Genomic DNA, 18149 nt, shown 5'->3' with positions numbered 1-18149 from the left:
ACCATTTCTGGTTACCCCCTTAAAATAAGAAAACAGAGCAGAAATTCAACATTCAGAATCATATCAAATATGGTAGAAATAAATATTTCTTCTTTATTTACATTAGGACATAACTGTGGTAACAGATATTTGATGTTAGGAGTCAAATAAACAAAAGCTGTTACATAAGGATTAATAATCTCTATCGCCATAGTGAGTGAGATGGGGAGACCAGTTCATAGAGAAATATGAGCAACTTCCTATTTACAGCTGGTTTATAGTTGCTTGATGATTTTCCAAATGGTTTGATCTCTTGCCTCCCATCAGGCCATAATTTGCAAACTTTCCATACAGATGAATCATCAGTCCCTGGAAATATTATATATTATCCTACACCCATCCCCAGCAACACTTTTATACATTAAAGGTACATGTTGCCAAGGGGAGGCAATTTAAATTCTGAGATTACATTGCGGCTCACCTGATGGTGAAAGTTTGACCCTTATTTCAGTCAATCAACATACAAAAGTAACACAAATCTCATTATTTAAATTAGCAGAATAAACTAAAGTAAGCTGTTATAACGGTAGTTAAGTGGGTCCTTGCATCTGCTTATCAACATGATAAACTGATCCACTTCTGTCTCTTCTGATGTGCAGCCAGTCTTTCTCCATAATTGAGTGTATGTGAAGGCATGTGTATAAACACAGTATTTTTATTTACAAAACAAAAGGTCAAGCTTCCTTTTTGTCAGATGCATGTCTCTAGAAACATTGTCCCACCATCCACCATTTTCTTCTTAAAATGCTGAAAGCTGTGTTGGCTGCAAGGACACAGAGGGTATAACAGCTCCAGTCTCCAGCTGTTCCCTCCTGCAGACAAACTGCAAGCACCGCAGGTTCCTCCAGGTTCTTAATTGAAGGTGGAGGGTACAAGCCGGGTAAAGTTACACGACGAATAGTTGAGCTGAAGTCAGAAAGGACGTTTCAATTTTGATTTTTATGCCAGGGAGTAGATTGTGTTCATTGGCGAGTGAAGCTCAAGACTTCCACCAAAGTCCAGCTCCCTGACATCTCTCCTGGTTCCAGTGTACTGACCGATGAATGAGCCGTCCTCGTTGAATGGCATCTCTCCTCCTTCTCCGTAGTCCACCAGACTATCGTCACTGTCTGATCGCTTCATCATTGCTTCCAAAGACGGCTGACCTCTTTGAAGCCCTCTTTCCTCCTCCCTACAGAATAATGCAAAAAAAATTCAAACTTGATTTTAAATGTACATTTTGTCAGTGCTAGAAGGCAGAAAAGATGTTTAAAACTCAGCCTGTGAACTATGAAAATAAGTATACAAGTACAATGTCGATTTAATTCTTTCTTATGAATCAGGTTTAGTTGGCAGTGCTACAGTTACAATATACTGTACATGTACGTACCTTCGAGGGTATGGCAGAGTGGAGACACGTGCTATCCTAAAATAAGAAAAGATTGTTTGAGATCATTACATGAGAGGATGAATCACATTTCATTGATCATACATTCACAATATATTTTTAGCATTATCATTAATCAGCCAAATATGCTCTTTACAGCTCCAAAAATCTGGATCATTTGGACTGTACAGTTGAAATGTCAGTAGTGTCAATGTGTCAACATTTAGTCTTTTCATACCTTTCAAGAGACCTTGAGTGGTTCAGTGCGAAAAGAACAGGGTTGAGATTTTGGGGTGGAGGGCGGGTTTAGATAGAAAAGGGTAGAGTAAATACACACACATTCACGCACACGCACACACACACACACACGCACACACGCACACACAAAAAACAAAAACAAACAGAAATTAATATAAGTATTATCAAAGAGTTATCATAAATAACTGTAACTGGATTTGATTTGTGCCTGTGTAGCATCATGGTAAAATTTAATTAATGATTAAAGGTACCTTGTGGAGTTTATGACCATTGGTAGTACTATGGAGTGAAGTGGATCCCCATTTTGTTTGTATTCTGTACATGCAGGCATGTGAGGTGATAAACGATAAACTGATCACCAGTTGGTGGCAGCAATGCACATACACACATAGCAATGTGCAAACAAAGGCAAACGTGACTACTAACAATGCACGATTTATAATAGTCAAGAAAAAAATATCTGATTTGCAAATGTTTTATGAGGAAGGACGTGTTTAAAGGTCTCAATTATACACTTTTGGTGAGAGACACTTAATTAGTGCCACGGGTGCTCAGCTCCGAGGCACTCCTCTACAGCTAGAATAGCTGAGAGGAGTGCCTCTCGGCATCTATTAATATTCTGTTTCGGGTTTATTATTCTTCCGCCAAATTCCGGCGCGTAACTCGTCCCGCAGCTTTGAGAAAACCCCGGTAATATATACATCAAAACGTGCGTCTTGATCCCGAAAGGGGTGCTATGACTTTTGGTGGTAAAATTCCAATTTTTCCCAAAGTTATTCCCAAAAAACTGGGAATAAATAATGCATTAGAAATGCATTGGAATTTTCTTTAGAAACCCACCTTTTTTGAACAAAATTGCACCTTTTTTCTGAGTCACCCAGCTCTCTCATACCTGCACGTAGAAATGTGATTCAAACTATAAAACGTAGGAAAACTTCTGCTCTCTCAAAAAGACAGGAACTGTTTTTACATAACATGTAAACTTTTCAAACTGTGAGCACTCAAAGGAGGAGTGCAAATCACTTTTTCTTCAAAGTTAGAGTGAAAGCGTCAGTTGGCTAGAGTGCGTGAAGCAGTAAAAAATAACCTTTATTTTTATTTTTAACTTGAGCTCGCGGCCAAACCGTAAAAAGGAGACAAATAATTCTTTCTGAAAATGTAGACATAGTTGTTGGGATTCATAAAATGTAACTTTGACAGGCAGGGTCTGCACAAAATTTAAAAGGGGGTGCCGAGTCCGGCAGCAATACCTGTCTCACTCTCATTGACACCTAATGTAATCAGCTTTTTTTTTCAAAAGAATCTCATTCTGTCTTCGCACTGAGCTTACTCACTCATTTTAAGGAATATCTGAATAAAATAGAGACTGTAAGAAACTTCTGGCTTCAGTGTCTGACACGGTCTTTTTGGTTTTTGAAAAGAAGTAACGGTTTTCTCATAATTTGCAGTTGTTTGAAGCCATGTAGAAGCCAAATTCTGGGCAGATTTTCACATTGCCATGGCAACAGCAGCTCCTGACCTGTGTGCGTGCGTGCGTGCGTGCGCCTAGCAACCATGTTGGGTCTTAAATTACATTTAGTTAGGTCTTAAATATGTAAGTCCATTTACTGCTTCCTTCGTTGCTTTTTTTTTTGTTTTGTTAAAAGAGTGAATGAAGTTTTGACGGTCTCCGCTGAGACAGAGGAGAGGAGAAGCTACTAGCCCTCTCTCGCTGTCACTTCTAGTCGCGTTGCTCTCCTCCCCAGTAATGTTAAATTTAGCACAGAAAAAAACATAATAGTGATAATTTAAATAGCGGTTCATGGGATTTATTAACCCTCAGGGGTCCCTCTGTCCTTTTTTGGACATTTTCTTCACTTTTCTTTTTTGATTTGCTGATCATTTTGGCTGTGTTACAGCTGAAGGTATGGATTTCTGCAAGAAAGTGTCTTTTTTTACATATTTTTAAAATCTAATGTCAGTTACTGTTACAGGTCTATTATACACTGGTAACACATTTTGTACCCTCTGGGGTTCCTCGCGTCCAAAAAAGGACACACAAAGAAAATGCTATAAAATCATCATATATCAATATTTTTTTCTGCTTTTTTTTCATAAATCTCTTAAACCACTTCAGTTCTGCTCAAACCTATCAAATGTTTATTAGTTTTCTGGATTTTAACCCTTTAAATGCCAGTTTGAAAACATGTTGCCTCTTGTTTTATTAAAAAAAACAACACAGAATATGAGATATTTCCCACATAATACATGGTGGAGGGATGTGACATTGTTTTTTATTGTCTTTTATATCAAGACATTTCTCAAAACCAGAGTATGATCAGGGTGACTTTTGAACACTGGAAATAAATCATGTACTCATCCCGGCAGTAGCCCCCGTGGCACTCAAAATTTCCCTGGAATTTTCTAGTATAAACATAATGTTTGTTTTTAAAATAACTCCACAGAGCAGCTTTAATTCACCAAACAGAATGCTAATGCTAATGCACAGCTGCGAAGCAAATGGATGTAAAACCCATGGTTACTGTTTGTGTTAAGGGAAACAATGCCTTATTCAGTGTTGAGTATTATTACCATACCATTATATCATTACAAGTACATCATTGAACACACTTTGGAAACCTCAAATAGGATTTTGTAAATCAGTTTTTGAAAGATAGACATAGAAACTGACAACTTAAAAATAAAATCATGCTTTCAGATAGAATCAATGATATTTGTTGTGAGTGGGTTTTCTTAATTTTCCACCAGCTGTCAGCTCCAATACTTACCGATAATCAAATGATCCCTCTTGATCTTTGTCATCCACTGGCTCCAATGAAATGTCCTTTTTTTCTCGTACTGAAATTAAAACAAGCTAACTTGTTATAAGAGAAACAATGTGGTGATATTGGTGATCATTTTCAGTATCGATTAATCTGCCTCTTATTTTCTTGAGTAATCGTTCAAATCTCTTATTTTGTCTGACCAACAGTCAAAACCCTAAGTCTTACTATAATGTTAGGACAATTAAAAAAAGTAAACAGTAAACAGTTTACAGTACAATGTTACACCCGAGAAGCTGGAACCATAAAAACATCGACTTAAATGAATAGTCTATTATCAAAATAGTTTCAGATTAATTTTCCATCAGTCGACTAATTTATTAATCAACTAATCTAATGCCACTCTAGTCAACAATCACCACTGTACCTGGGTATTTCCCCCCTCGGCTCCTCTTGATGAAGCAGACTACGAGAAGTATGAGCACAATGAGGGCCACAGCACACATTATCCCTATGAACCAGCCCTGAGTGGAGATGTCCACCTGGTCCTGAGCGTATACTGAGACACACACATAAATACCAAAGTCAACACTCAACTCTCCAAAATGTTTATTTTGTATAATGTGTTGATGCATGGAGCAAGTAGTACATTACTTTCAGTGGTATAGTGGGGTGACTCCTCCGTATGCCATTCCCCTCTTCCGACCCGAGTACGTGCTGCCACGGAGAATCTGTACCGAGTGTAGCGGTCGTATCGGCGGACTGAGAAGCTTGTTACATTTGGAGGGAACTCCTCAACTTGCAGCTCCTCTCCTCTGGTGGTATTCACTGTGGCAAGAGTAGAAATTTCAGTGAGTTAGGAGAACTCTTGATGCTGCTTGAGTGCACACAACTAAGCTATTAAGTAGCTCACCTACTCAGAAAGTGCCGTCATTGCCCTCTGGAGAACACACTTAAACAGTACTGCAGTCTTTGAGTGCGCTATTATGTACTACGGGTATGTGGTCTTGAGTGTCACATAAAAAACTTTGTCAGCTTTGATGAAATAAACCTCTTCCTTTTCTGTTATCAAAGCTTTAATGTGTCTCCAAGGTAAACTGCATATCACTACATTAGACTTTGAAAATGTAATCTATGAAGACAGAAACATGTCAAGATCTATATGACAATATTTCAGGTGTTGGGTTGGAGTACCTGTTTGGTACTTGAGAGAATACCCAGTGATGATACCGTTGGGTTCTGCTGGCAGGTCCCAGTCGACATAAATACTGTCCAGATGTCGCTGTTGGATCCTGAAGGATCTGGGAGCAGATGGTACTAGAGACAAAAATACATTATGAGATGATAAAAATAAGCTTTGAAAAGAAACATTTATGATTTGCTTGTGCTTGGAAGAGGACGCTGATATTAACTACAGTTCCTTTAGGTGTGAAATAACCAACTTTTCTTACCTCCTTCAGGTGTTGAGAAGTGTATATTATTACTGGGTGGTCCTTCATATCGATTGTTTGCCACCACTATGTACATCTTGTAGTTGCTGTAAGGTATGAGCCCAGTGAGGACCCCTGATGGCTCTGGACCATTGTTTTGAAATGCTTGAGACTTCATTCCTCTGTTGACTCTCAGCCACCTCAGCTGGCTGCTGTCCCTCCAGTAGTAAACCTGAGAAATGAGAAGCACCACACCCAGCATTTTAATTCTGCTGCACTCCCAAAAAGTATTGTATTGTTATTTTTGAAAAGTTTGAAATCCTGCACACTGGAAGTACTAAGTTTCAATGGTACAAGTCAAGGACCTTTGTCTGGGATCAGATCCACAACAACATCTTTATAGTAAAACCATAAGTCAGTCAAAAGCCAGTCAAAACAGCAGCCAAATCACAAACTCCTGAGCCAATTCTCAATAATTGATGATATATGTTAAATTCCATAGAATACAAAACAAACAAATAAAAGAGTTTATTGAGGTTAAGTGAATTTTGTAAACAAGAAAAGTATAAGGGGTTAGTGGAGGGCGATCAGACAACTACTCAGAGACTTGAGTAGTTGTAGTTATCTCAGTCACCTTAAAGAAAAAGAAATCATACTAAAGAATACTCTAAGAATGAAGACAAGGACAGTAGAATCAACTGACATAAAGGAAATATGAAACAAATAGTATAATACTATAAGGGAAAACTTCATGGAAATTATAATAATCAAATGTTACACTGTCCAATGTTTTTAGTAATGAAAACAAATGCAAACACATTAAAAACAACTGTTAGAGAAAATATAAAGTAAATAGCTTTGAAAAAAACAATACAGTTTAAAAGGCCATATATATATCTTGTATTTTCTATTCCAACAAATTGGACATATATTGTTGTGCATCTCATTTTGTCGATATTTTTATCATCTGATGGTGTGCTAATTGTTTCAGGTGTTTGAGATTTTGCTAGCCTTTTGATCAGTTGTTACGGCCTGTAGCTTTAGCATATCGATGCTCAGGTGTGAATCAACACTTTTAGCCCTACCGCAAACCAAGAACAGTTATTCCTACTTTGCACACTATCACACAAAGTGAAACTCACAAGTGCTTTGATTGTATCATCCAGAATCAGCAGGGGAATCTATAGTTTGTATTGTTTCTATTGTTGTCTATCAACATAAATACAAGCTATATTTAAAGTCCCTGATCCCATATTGAATTCACAATAGACATACCTTGTATTCCTTGAGTTCTCCCATAATAGAGCCGCGTGTCACTGAGTCCCAGTGCACAGTCACCTGAGTGCTCTCAATGTTGGACACTCTCAGATTCAGGGGTGCCGTTAAGGGACCTTTGGAAAACACAGATGACACAGTACTTTGTCTTTGCTATCAATGAACACAAAGAGAGGTGATGAGAAGGAAAACATGTCCCCAAGATAAAACATACACTAAATACAAGAATATGAGTGTTTAGAACACACTGACCAGTTTACTCATCTGAAACCATTCATGATCTCCGGTGCATTAAGATTCAGATTAGAGCAGAACTGTAAACAGTACAGTGCGTGTACACCTTTGAATTGCTTCTTGTTAAAAACCACAGAATAACACAGATATAACGTCACATCCATACAAGGCAAAAAGAAAAAATATGCAGCTCAGACTTCATTCCATGAGCTGATGTTTTGGCAACAGTGTGCTTTCTTCAGAGCTTAAAGGGGTAAGTATGAAACATAGCTTCGAGTATGTTTGAAATATTCAGTATAAAATATATACTGTAATGAAATAATCAAAATATTTAAGAAGCCCTCTTAAATCATTCAAATCTGCAAAAGTATATATACAAAACTTTTGAAGGCGAACATCCCTGCATATCTTCTGATATGCAATTAGATATGCAGAAAAAGCTACATGATAATAGAAAAAACAATGATTCATATTATAGGAAGATGAGGCAGAAATCAATTAGTCAATACAATACAAAAAGTAATTGGATTAGATCTTAAACGGGAACTCAATTGATTTTACGCATCACAGTCATCACTCATCTCTATATTACAGTATAATGCAATGGATTTAGGTACTTACGGTCTTCCCCAGAGTAACCAATGACAACAGGAGACTCCGGGCCCAGCCCAAAGTCATTGACAGCTTGAACTTTGATCTCATAAGGAGTGAAAGTATCTGCATCATATATGTAGTATTTCAGCCATTTAGTGGTGGCGTTCTTCCACTCCTCTCGGGAATCTCTCCTTCTCCACCACACTAGATACTTCAGATGGGGCCCATTCCACTCTCTGTATGTCAGAGGCTGAAAGAAGGTTCACAGCAACCAGTATTGTTTGTTTTTATTGTGGTAGAAATTAAAATACTCAACAGAGAAAATTATCAAGATAAACGTGAAAGTATAACAGTTTCAAATGGGTTCATTCGTTATTACCTCCCAACTGATCTCCATGTTATTCCTCCACGTACCCACACCCTTTACGTTCTTTGGGATGACATCTGGAGCTGGGGAGAAAAACCAATGCAGTGGTAAGATCACTAAGATCACTATGCTCACCATGTCCGGGCTGTAGCTAAATATTTACACCCAGAAATGAGAGAGGTATCAATCTTCTCATCTAACTCAGCAAGAAAACAACTTAGCATGTTTTCCGATATTTTAAGTTGTTCTTTAAAAATGTGTTCCACACATTTTTCTTTGATAGTTTACAATTTATCATCTCTGACAACAAACATGTATTTTTGGAACATCAAACCCACGTGCACCACTGGTCTGGAAGCGCATAGATGGACGACTGGGACGACTCAGTCCGATTTCATTTATAGCGATGACCCTGAACTCATAGTATGTGAAAGGTGAAAGATGCAGAATGACAGAGTTGAGGTTCCCTGGGTATGTTGATAGGTTTCTCCACTTCCCTGGCAACCAGTCATCATCATCATACTGCACTAAGTAATCTGTAACAGAGTAATAAATAAAGTCTCTAAAAAATGCTGGTAAATAGCCCAAAACAATATTCCTCACAAGATGTTTTTATTTCATCTTGAGTTCATCTAGTTTTTCAGCACCTACCTGTAATGGGATTGTGGTTGCTGTTTCCAGGAACCCAACTGAGTCTTACACTACGTTCATATGGATCTGACAACTCCAAGTTAGTGGGAGGATCTGGACGGTCTACACACGGAAATATACAAACAATTAAAAAGCCTAACACATTGTATGGTGGATGAAATACCATTTATTTTAAACGTGTCATACCCATCACCATTAGGCGTGCTGAGGCAGATTTCTGGTCCAATTCACTCTTGATGACACAGGTATAATCGCCCTCATCGCCTGTGTTTACATTAGTGATGACCAGATTTGATTCATCTAGAGAAATTCTAAGGAACACAAGTGAGATTTGTTCACACTAACACAAATATGTATATACTGTATATATATTAGAGTCTATATTTCTATATAATTTATTTGAAAAAAAACCTACCTCCAGCCAAGAGTGAGCTGCTTTTTGTCTTTCATCCAGGTGGTTGTGACAGGAGTAGTGACATCTGCTTTTACCCCACACTCAAATCGCACGTCGGTTCCACGAATGACTTTCATACTTTGAGGTTTTGTGACAATTAATGTGGGCTCTGAGAAGGATGGGAATGTATTTGTGAAAAGTGTTATTGCTAACTCTTAAATGTTATAGTATGAAACAGGGTAACCCTCACCTTTGACCTCTATTCGAACTTGAGTCTCGTCTCTTCCTGCGATGTTGCTGACTACACACAAGTAAGTTCCCTGGTCATCTATCTGTGTACGTTTGATCTCCAGAGTCCCATTACTGTGGGTCTTAAAACGATTTCCTTCAAGATTCCCTTGTCCATATCTGGACCTGTGTGAGCAGACCCATAAACATGTGCAGACACATACACTGTGAGCTGATGTCTGAGGTCACTCTTACTTTGAAGTGTCAAATTGCTTGTTCTTACCATCGCAGTTCAGGCACTGGAGAACCAAAATAGCGGCAGTCTAAGAAGGTACGACTGCCCTCTATTACCTTGATGAGTTCATTTCTGGGCCCAAGAATACGTGGTGTAGCATCTAGAGGAAAAGATAACAACTGCAAGATTATCTTTTATTACTGTACAACAGTCAAGCAACTTTAACAGGTGTCATGACACTGACAATTTGAGTGTAGACTAAAAACTTGAAAAATGCTTAAATACCCCTAATTTATACATGGTGTTTTTTAATTGCCGATCATTTCAAATCTTCCACAACTCCATCTGTGTCATGTGAAAAACAATGTCTACACTGTAAATGTCATGAATGATAGAGTGGTAACTTACGTAGCACGTTGACAAAAGCATTGGCCAATAAGTACCCATACTGATTTGAAGCATTACACTGGTAGACAGCAGTGTTTGTAGCAGTCACACTGCGGAAGCTCAGCGTGTCTCCTGACACCTGTCTGTTAGGTTCAGGTGTAGCACCTGAAAAAACACAAGGAAGGAAAAATACAATGGTATTAATACCATTCAGATTTTATTTTCACAGCTTATGGGCATGATCTCTAAAAACTTACTTTCAATTGGTTCCCCGTTGATGAACCAGCTAACTGTGGGACGAGGAGCCCCATCAGAACGACATACCAAACGTCCATTTTCTTCAGGAGCCAAGAGCAAATCAGTGGGCTTCTCCAACCAGAATGGAGCCGCTTTTAAATACAAGTATAAGTAGTTGTTTAAAGGTTACTGTGCATTAAGAAAATAAAGTACTGAATGTTTCTGAACGTGCATCTCACCTTTGACCCTGACAGTTATTGTGTGCTCAATGTAGCTGATCTTATTGGTAGCAGTGCACACATATTCACCAGCATCATCAAAAGATGCCTTTGGGATTTGAATCATCTTGTTGAAATTCTTTACTTTCATACGTGGTGTCACTGTCAGGTCGTCACCATCCTTGGTCCAGGTAATATGAGGAGTCGGCCTTGATGATGAAAAACAAGGCTTTACACAGGATGACTTACATAAAATCAAATTGTAAATCATACTGAACAAGAAACATATAGACACATAACTCTTTGTCGCAGAATGTTAACAATAGCAATGAATATATAGTACCATATTTAAAAAAAAAAAAAAAAGGTTTGCAGTGTTCACACTCACACTCCTGCAGCAATACACTCCAGAAGAAGCTCCTCCCCTTGCAGGACCAGTATGGAGCTGGACGAGCCTGTGGGAGACAGCCAGGTGGGGGCAGCCTCAGCCACTGTTCGAGCTGGAGAGGAAACCAACCACAACACGCCAGTCACATACACCTCAAACAATAGCTAAACCTCTCAGACAACAGTGCTAGTTATCCTGTTAAGAACTGACGTGGACCACACACTCACCACAGTCAGTAAGTTTAGTAAGTCTCTTTAGGGTGTAGTCAGAATTAAAACAAATTGGTCCAATCTGTAAGCATAATCATTATAAAGGAGTTCAATTCAATTCAATTCAGTTCAATTTAATTCAATTCAATTCAATTAAATTCAATTTTATTTGTAATGTGCCAAATCATAACATCTCAAAGCACTGCAGGGTAAGGTCAAGACAGAGTTGTAGGAAGAAAGACATGTAAAATATGTTGATGTTAATGTTAGTTTGAAGTTTAAATGTGCAAAAGTATATATATATATATATATATATATATATGTTGTGTGTACCGTATATTTATATCATAAAACCTGTTGTCCTCCATTTAGGACTTTGTGAAGCCATGCATGTATGCAAAGCTACATTTACATATTGCCAATAGAGTTTTCAGTTGGCTACATTTTTAATCAGATATGAATTATGAAAATGAAAACAGGGAAAACACATTGAACTAAATTGTTTCAATAAGTTTCCAGCAACATTTACTCATGAAAATACTGTATGGATTCAAATAAATTGAATATCTGCTAAAGTGTCATTACCTTGAGAGCCTGTGTTTTCTTTTCCATTCACTCAACTTTTGCAACTACTACAGAGTAAGAATAGATGCACTTTCACCTGACCCTGACACCTGATCACAGGCCAAAAACACCTACTATAACTCAGGTCAACTCTCCAAACACAGAGCCGCACTATATGATTCACAACCTCATCTTGAACAACCCCAGCTTGAGTTATTTGTTTCTTTTACAGCCAGTGCATTTGATAATTTTCTGTTCTTGTAGGTTAAGCCAATGTCTGATATTTATCCACGTAGCATTCAGGTTATACAGTATATGTGCACTTGAAAATGTATCTCAAACTTGACCAAAAAGATCAGATAATGGCAAAAAAACTAGACATCAGGAACTGTGAACACATGATCATACTCACTTGTAAGCACTTTAACAACCACTGGCATCTTCTGCTGGATGACGTTCTTGTACGGGAAACGGGCATTACAGCAGTAGTCAGTGGTAGAGTCATTAAACAAAACATTAGAGAAGTATAAATCTCCATTCACTCCCATGGAAACCCTACGGTCCTGCCGCACAGCCTGCGTGGTGGGGAAAGCTGTCTGAATCGGCCAGTTGAAAGGTCTCGCATATGAGCCTGAGATGAAACACAGTGTTAAAAATACAGCAAGTTCATAGGTGAAACATTTCAATGGCTAGAATTCTTCAAAGCTTGTTTGGTAAACTGATCAATAAAACGCTTCCTTTTAAGGGTTATCTGCATTTGACCCTAGATTTAAATGATTCAGTTAACCTTTGTGGATCAGGAACTTTAACTCAAGAGAGACACTTACAGCTGGACATCCAGTAGGTTTCAGGTTTAGGTGGGCCAGGTGGAGGATCACAAGACAAGACCAGAGGCAAGCCAGCGCTGACCACCACAGGCTCCAGAATCTCCCTTGGCCACACAGGAGCTCCTACAAAAACACAGAATATTACAGGTCTCCACTGAGCAGCAAGGTTGAAGTTTGTTGTTTGATGACAGTGCATGTTAAATATGTGGGTCGCTAAAAACTCATGGTCCCTATTGTGTTTACTGATGTGGTTGCAAAAAAGCTAATCAACTCATCTTTTCTTTTAATATACACCATCCCACCGAAGGGACATTTTGGCCACTGGTAACACCAGGTGTGTTTTGCTCTGTACCGGACTCACATGTTATACATTGTTTGAAATCTCTAAGTCTCCTGATTCAATCTGTGCAAAGCATTTAGGGTCCTCTTATCACTACAATAGCTGTTGACTCAGAAATGGTTCAGACTTGTTGCTATGGCTCCAAAGTGTTTTCCACACAAAAAGTACTTCTACCCTCATTTAATTAGCCAAGAATGAAAAAAATGAAATGAAGAAAAACATTGAATTTCTAGCATGTTTCTGCCTCTGTAACTTTGGTTCAATAGCTCTTCTATTCACTCTGACTCTATACTCTATACTATCCAGAAAATATTGTTGTTCTTGTTGTATTGTTGTGGACTCTTCATTTCAGAGTGATGCACATGGACTGAGTCACTGCCCACACTGAGGTCACTGTAAATCTCCTGTCACTGATGGATCCAAACAAACAGTGGATTCTTTAATAGTTTCAGTATTGAACTTACTGTACAGTCGTAGTCTGATCTTGTTGGAGTATGCAGACCCATACTCATTGGAGGCAATGCACTGATACTCTGCCTCATACTGTTCTGGCTTGTTCCAAGCATAGATGTCCAGCGTCCCTGAGCGCCTGCGCATTGATGCCTGAGGGTCACGTGCCACGTTGAAATACTTTCCATTTCGCCTCCATGAGAAACTTCATGATTGAGCAAAAAGTGTGAAGCAGGAGAGAAAAATCAGTGAAGTAATTTGCACATAATGATGTCGGCTTTAACAAAATGCATCAGCTCTTACATGGGATGAGGGTTTCCTTTCGCTTCACACTCAATGACCATAGTGTCTTTAGGGTCAACAATATGCTCCTTCATTGACTGTTTTATAATGGTTGGGGGTTGTCTGACTGCAGGCAGAGAAATAAATCAGCTTGGTATATCAGAAATGTATGTGCTTCAACAAAACATATCGCAACTTACAACAGAAAGTTAAGTCACTGACTCACTTTCCAGAGGGATGTCCAAAGCCCAAACACTCTGCCATAAAAGTAGCAGCAGCGCTGGTTCGACCAGTGTCCCCATCTTTACAGTTCATTTAATCCAGCAATACTTTTGGTCACCAGTTCTCCTGTTCTTAGAATAAATGATGAGAAAAACAAAGCATCTACAAAGCATTCATTTCAGGAAGTTAAAATCTAGCATGAGAAACCTTAGGAATTTACTGATGGTTCACAATACATTCACCTTGCAGCAGTAAACAACTTACTATTTAATTTAATTATTTAACATATACATTTGCATCACATTTTATAATGTTATCCAGTGTTTGTTTTGTTTTTTTGTGTTTTTTTATGAAAAACTGTCATCTAAAAATAATTATAGTTGTCAAGTAAATGTGGTGGAGTAAATCGTAAAAATTTTCCCTCTGAGAGAAAAACAGAGCAGAAGTATTAAGTGAAAATGCTCAAATAAAATCAGTTCAAAGTTGTACTTAATTACAATAATACAATACTTAGTTTCTTTTCACCACTCACATCTCTACTATTTAGTTCACACTGAACAAATCCTTTTTATCACGTTATTGCTATAAATATGCAACAAACCATGAGTCACGATCAAAAGAAAAAGTACTTACCTTTGTCATGTACAGTCAAATCAGGGCTCCCTCCTCCCCATCCCTGTGACTTCCGCCATGCATCGATAATTCCAATGACTTTTCTCCAGGAAATTATTCTTGTTTGTGCAGTATATGAATTAATGCCTCAGTCCTTCAAACATCAGGTCAAGAATCCTAGAGGAGTTCATACACTTCAGTAATACAGTTTCTTTCTGTCACTGCCACTTACACTCTGCCCACCCATCTCATGAATAATGAATGAGCACCATACACCACCTACACCTCACCCACCACACTTCACTGTTCTGACCGAGCTCTCATAATTCTGAACAATCCATCTCCATCAAACACAGTCACAAAGTTCTTCAGCACAATAAACAAAACAGAAGTTCCAAGAATCACAGGGCCTTTTCATATGATTTTTTTTACACAGGGCATGTTTTTCTTGAGTCAGATTTTTTCTTAACAGCTGAATAATCTTTGCTTTGACCTGTTCCAGTGTGAGTTGAGAAATCAGTTTAGTACACTGGGTCGGGCCAAATGAAAGTACAAAACAACCCATATTCTGCACAATTTGCATTCCTGTTGGTTTTGATGACATCATAATGTGGGAAGAGAGGATGAAAGCAATGTTTGTTTCTCTCATATGAATATTACATGTGGCAAATCTCAAGTCATGTGACTACAGTCCACTTGCCTTGACTAAAGATGGAAACATGTAAGCAATACATCTTCCAATACATCCTTCCTCCACACACACCCTGTATTTTAAATTCCTCCCATTTTTTCCCCCAAAATACCAATAATATATATTTTCTTTTACACTCAGCCATTCACATGCATATCCTCGGTCGAAGAAAAGGTCATTACCATTCAGCAGAAAAAATCCTACAGGGGGAAGGAGCAGTTCTCTTTCCTAGAAACAGTGCCAAGGACGCAGGAGAAGCTGTATTTGTGTTAGACAAAAGCCATCTCACGGCTGACGACAAAGTCCTGACCTGTGTAGGCTTTCAGGCATCCACACAGGGCTGCGTATACAGGCCAGCACTGACTGGGATAAACAATAGCTTGGCAGGGGGGAGGTAAGGGTAAAATGAGGTGGCATCGCTACCTACAGATGAAATTGAACTTGTAATTAAGATTTGTATGTACAAGTCTAATAATAAAGCTGATTAAAAAGTGAAAAGTTTGTATAAATGCATGACTGATCATTATTGAATTGATTTCTTTCCGTTTGCTTTGTAGCTGATGCTCTGTATCCTCCAGCCCTGATCCCCTCTGAATGTATGAAACACAACTAGTCATGCCCCACACAGAAAACAAAAGCAGAAGGGGTATGTTGAGCTTCTTGGCTCTCAGAATGGGTTTTTTTCTCCCCATGCATTGGACTGAAGCAGGCCTGGCAGTGAGTAGTGATCAGTGCCATGCACCAGATTGCACAGTGAAGAGGCAGAGAGGCGGACAGAGCCAGCTCATCGACGACAAGAAGTTCTCTATGCTTGCGGGTCTCCTTTGGCACGTGTGCCCAGGGCTCGGGTAATAGCAGATGGCATGTGGGAGGGAGTGTCCAACCACACAAGCTGCCTGTTCAGACTTAGAGCACCTATCATCTGCATCTTTGACGTCACTGCATCAGGGAGACCACAAGAAGACGCTGGAGAGAAACACTGTGCTACATTAAGTCATCACTGTGCAATCTAAACATCACTGTCTGACAAACGTAAGCACTGTGATTCTGACTTTATGGTGAGGTGACAGTAAACTACAGCAACATTTTCTCAAAAGCATTAGTCTACGGCCATTGCTGCTCTGTGAAACCGTATTTATCTACAGCAATGCTTTGAGCCACATGCTAACATCAGCATAACCAGTGGTAGAAGAACTACTCACATCCTTTACTTACGTAAAAGTAGCAATACCACAGTGTAGAAATAAAATCTGTCACAAGCAAAGTATGTGAATATTTATGTGAATCTTTTATTTTTTATTATTGGGTTAAAAGTATTGGTGCATTGATGTGTACATCATTTTGATGTTGTTGAAAAGGTGGAGCTCATTTTCTTACAAGAGCAATGATAGCAGGCTGATGTTTAGGAAGAATTATATAAACTATTTTCACCATTTTAGTTTAGCATGTTAACATGCTAACATTTGCTAAGTAGCACTAAGCTCAAAGTACAGCTGAGGCTGATGGGAGTGCCATTAGTTTTGAAGGTAATTGATTATAAATTGAAGTATTGCACAAATTGAAATTTCAACCCAGTGGTGACGTAAGATAAAATGTTGAGGGATCATTAGTTATTACAATTGATTCTGAGGAACATGAACTTCTGAACCAAGTTTAATGACATCTATCTAATAGCTGTTGAGAACTAATAGTGGCACTAAAAGGAAAGGTCAGGGTATCACCAAAGTCTTTGGGATTTATCATCTGGGGAACATGAATGACTGTACAAAATTTCTTTGCAAGACATCAGAAATTTGTCTCAACCTGAGTGGTGGATTGACTGACAGACATCCCTACAGTTATACTTCTGGTGTGGCTAAGACTATAAAGACCCATGGATCTTTAGAATAAGTTAACATAAAATTATTCAAATCCAAGCCAGTCATCTCAATGGCAGGTGTGAGAGCTGAATAATATTGAGCTCACTCTCATACAAATCTGCTGATGTCGTCGTAGACCCGTCCCACCTCTCAACTCAGACTATGACATCATGAAGACCTTGACTTCCATTGATGCCTGTCTTTAACAAGAGCTGTAAGGACTTCAGCACTCCTTCACACAGTAAAACACTCTATGCAAAAGTGTCTTAGTGTCATAATACTGTGTACTTTTTTTTATCCAAAAACTAATCCCCAAAATTGGCTAAACAAAGTACACTTGGTGAACATTAGGATTCCTACCTTTGAGTGTTTTCACAGCTCCTTGGTCCCTCTTTCCCCTTGTTGCAGCAAAATCTGGACTCCTGACTACTTTTGTCTCATCCAGTGCCAGGGTAGATTCACAGCAGCATCTCCAAACTGAGCTTCACCTTTCCAGCAGTATCTGTTTTAGGTGATATTTGTCAGTCCATCATCTTAAAGCAGGTGACAGACGAGATAACAGAGGTGCATGTGGTCAATCAGGCTGTCCCACGCCTGGGTCACACGCCTGGAAAACAGGGCCTGAGAGCCTAATATAATAAATCCATTGTGAAATCCACACATAAATATAACGTCATCTCCACTGTGACGAGAGAGTAAAGTGAAACAAAGCTAACATGTCATGCACAAGATGGTGGATTAGGTTTAGGTGTCATCAGGCAACTTTCTAGCAACAATCAACTACAGCTTTTTTGAGACATGAATTTTTTTTTTTTTTGTATATTTTCATTTGTGCTGTCGGATTTTCAGGATGTTAGATGTGGGGGGTGGGTTACTGACCTTGTATCTTCACGCTGGCTGGCACGAACGCACACTCTCTCTCACAAAGCTGTTTCTGTCTGGAACAAAGTCAGTCTATTGTGGACAGGGAGGGCACAGCTTCCAGACACATGGGGGGGATTTAACCCATCACATTCAAGTGACTGGATGG

General features: G+C 38.8%; 1 protein-coding gene across 1 annotated transcript; it reads right to left on the bottom strand.

Annotated features, from left to right (window-relative positions):
• Positions 1–68: 68 nt before the first annotated feature.
• On the bottom strand, positions 69–17957 carry nfascb (neurofascin homolog (chicken) b). The gene is made up of 28 exons (XM_056385936.1): positions 17480–17957; positions 14591–14746; positions 13962–14083; positions 13757–13862; positions 13468–13658; positions 12664–12786; positions 12249–12467; positions 11064–11175; positions 10697–10884; positions 10478–10609; positions 10242–10385; positions 9882–9993; positions 9621–9784; positions 9392–9539; positions 9163–9287; positions 8977–9078; positions 8664–8861; positions 8338–8408; positions 7986–8208; positions 7131–7246; positions 5877–6087; positions 5620–5742; positions 5080–5253; positions 4853–4984; positions 4432–4501; positions 1644–1655; positions 1409–1444; positions 69–1210 (listed from the first exon to the last, which is right to left on the bottom strand). Exons 3-28 carry the CDS (start codon positions 14035–14037, stop codon positions 979–981), a joined length of 3540 nt encoding a protein of 1179 aa, XP_056241911.1. The 5' UTR covers positions 14038–14083; positions 14591–14746; positions 17480–17957; the 3' UTR covers positions 69–978.
• Between the last annotated feature and the right edge of the window lie 192 nt (positions 17958–18149).

The sequence above is a fragment of the Seriola aureovittata genome, chromosome 9 (assembly GCF_021018895.1).
Source record: "Seriola aureovittata isolate HTS-2021-v1 ecotype China chromosome 9, ASM2101889v1, whole genome shotgun sequence".
In the NCBI taxonomy this organism is placed as follows: Eukaryota; Metazoa; Chordata; class Actinopteri; order Carangiformes; family Carangidae; genus Seriola; species Seriola aureovittata.
This window is presented reverse-complemented; position numbering and strand designations above follow the sequence as displayed.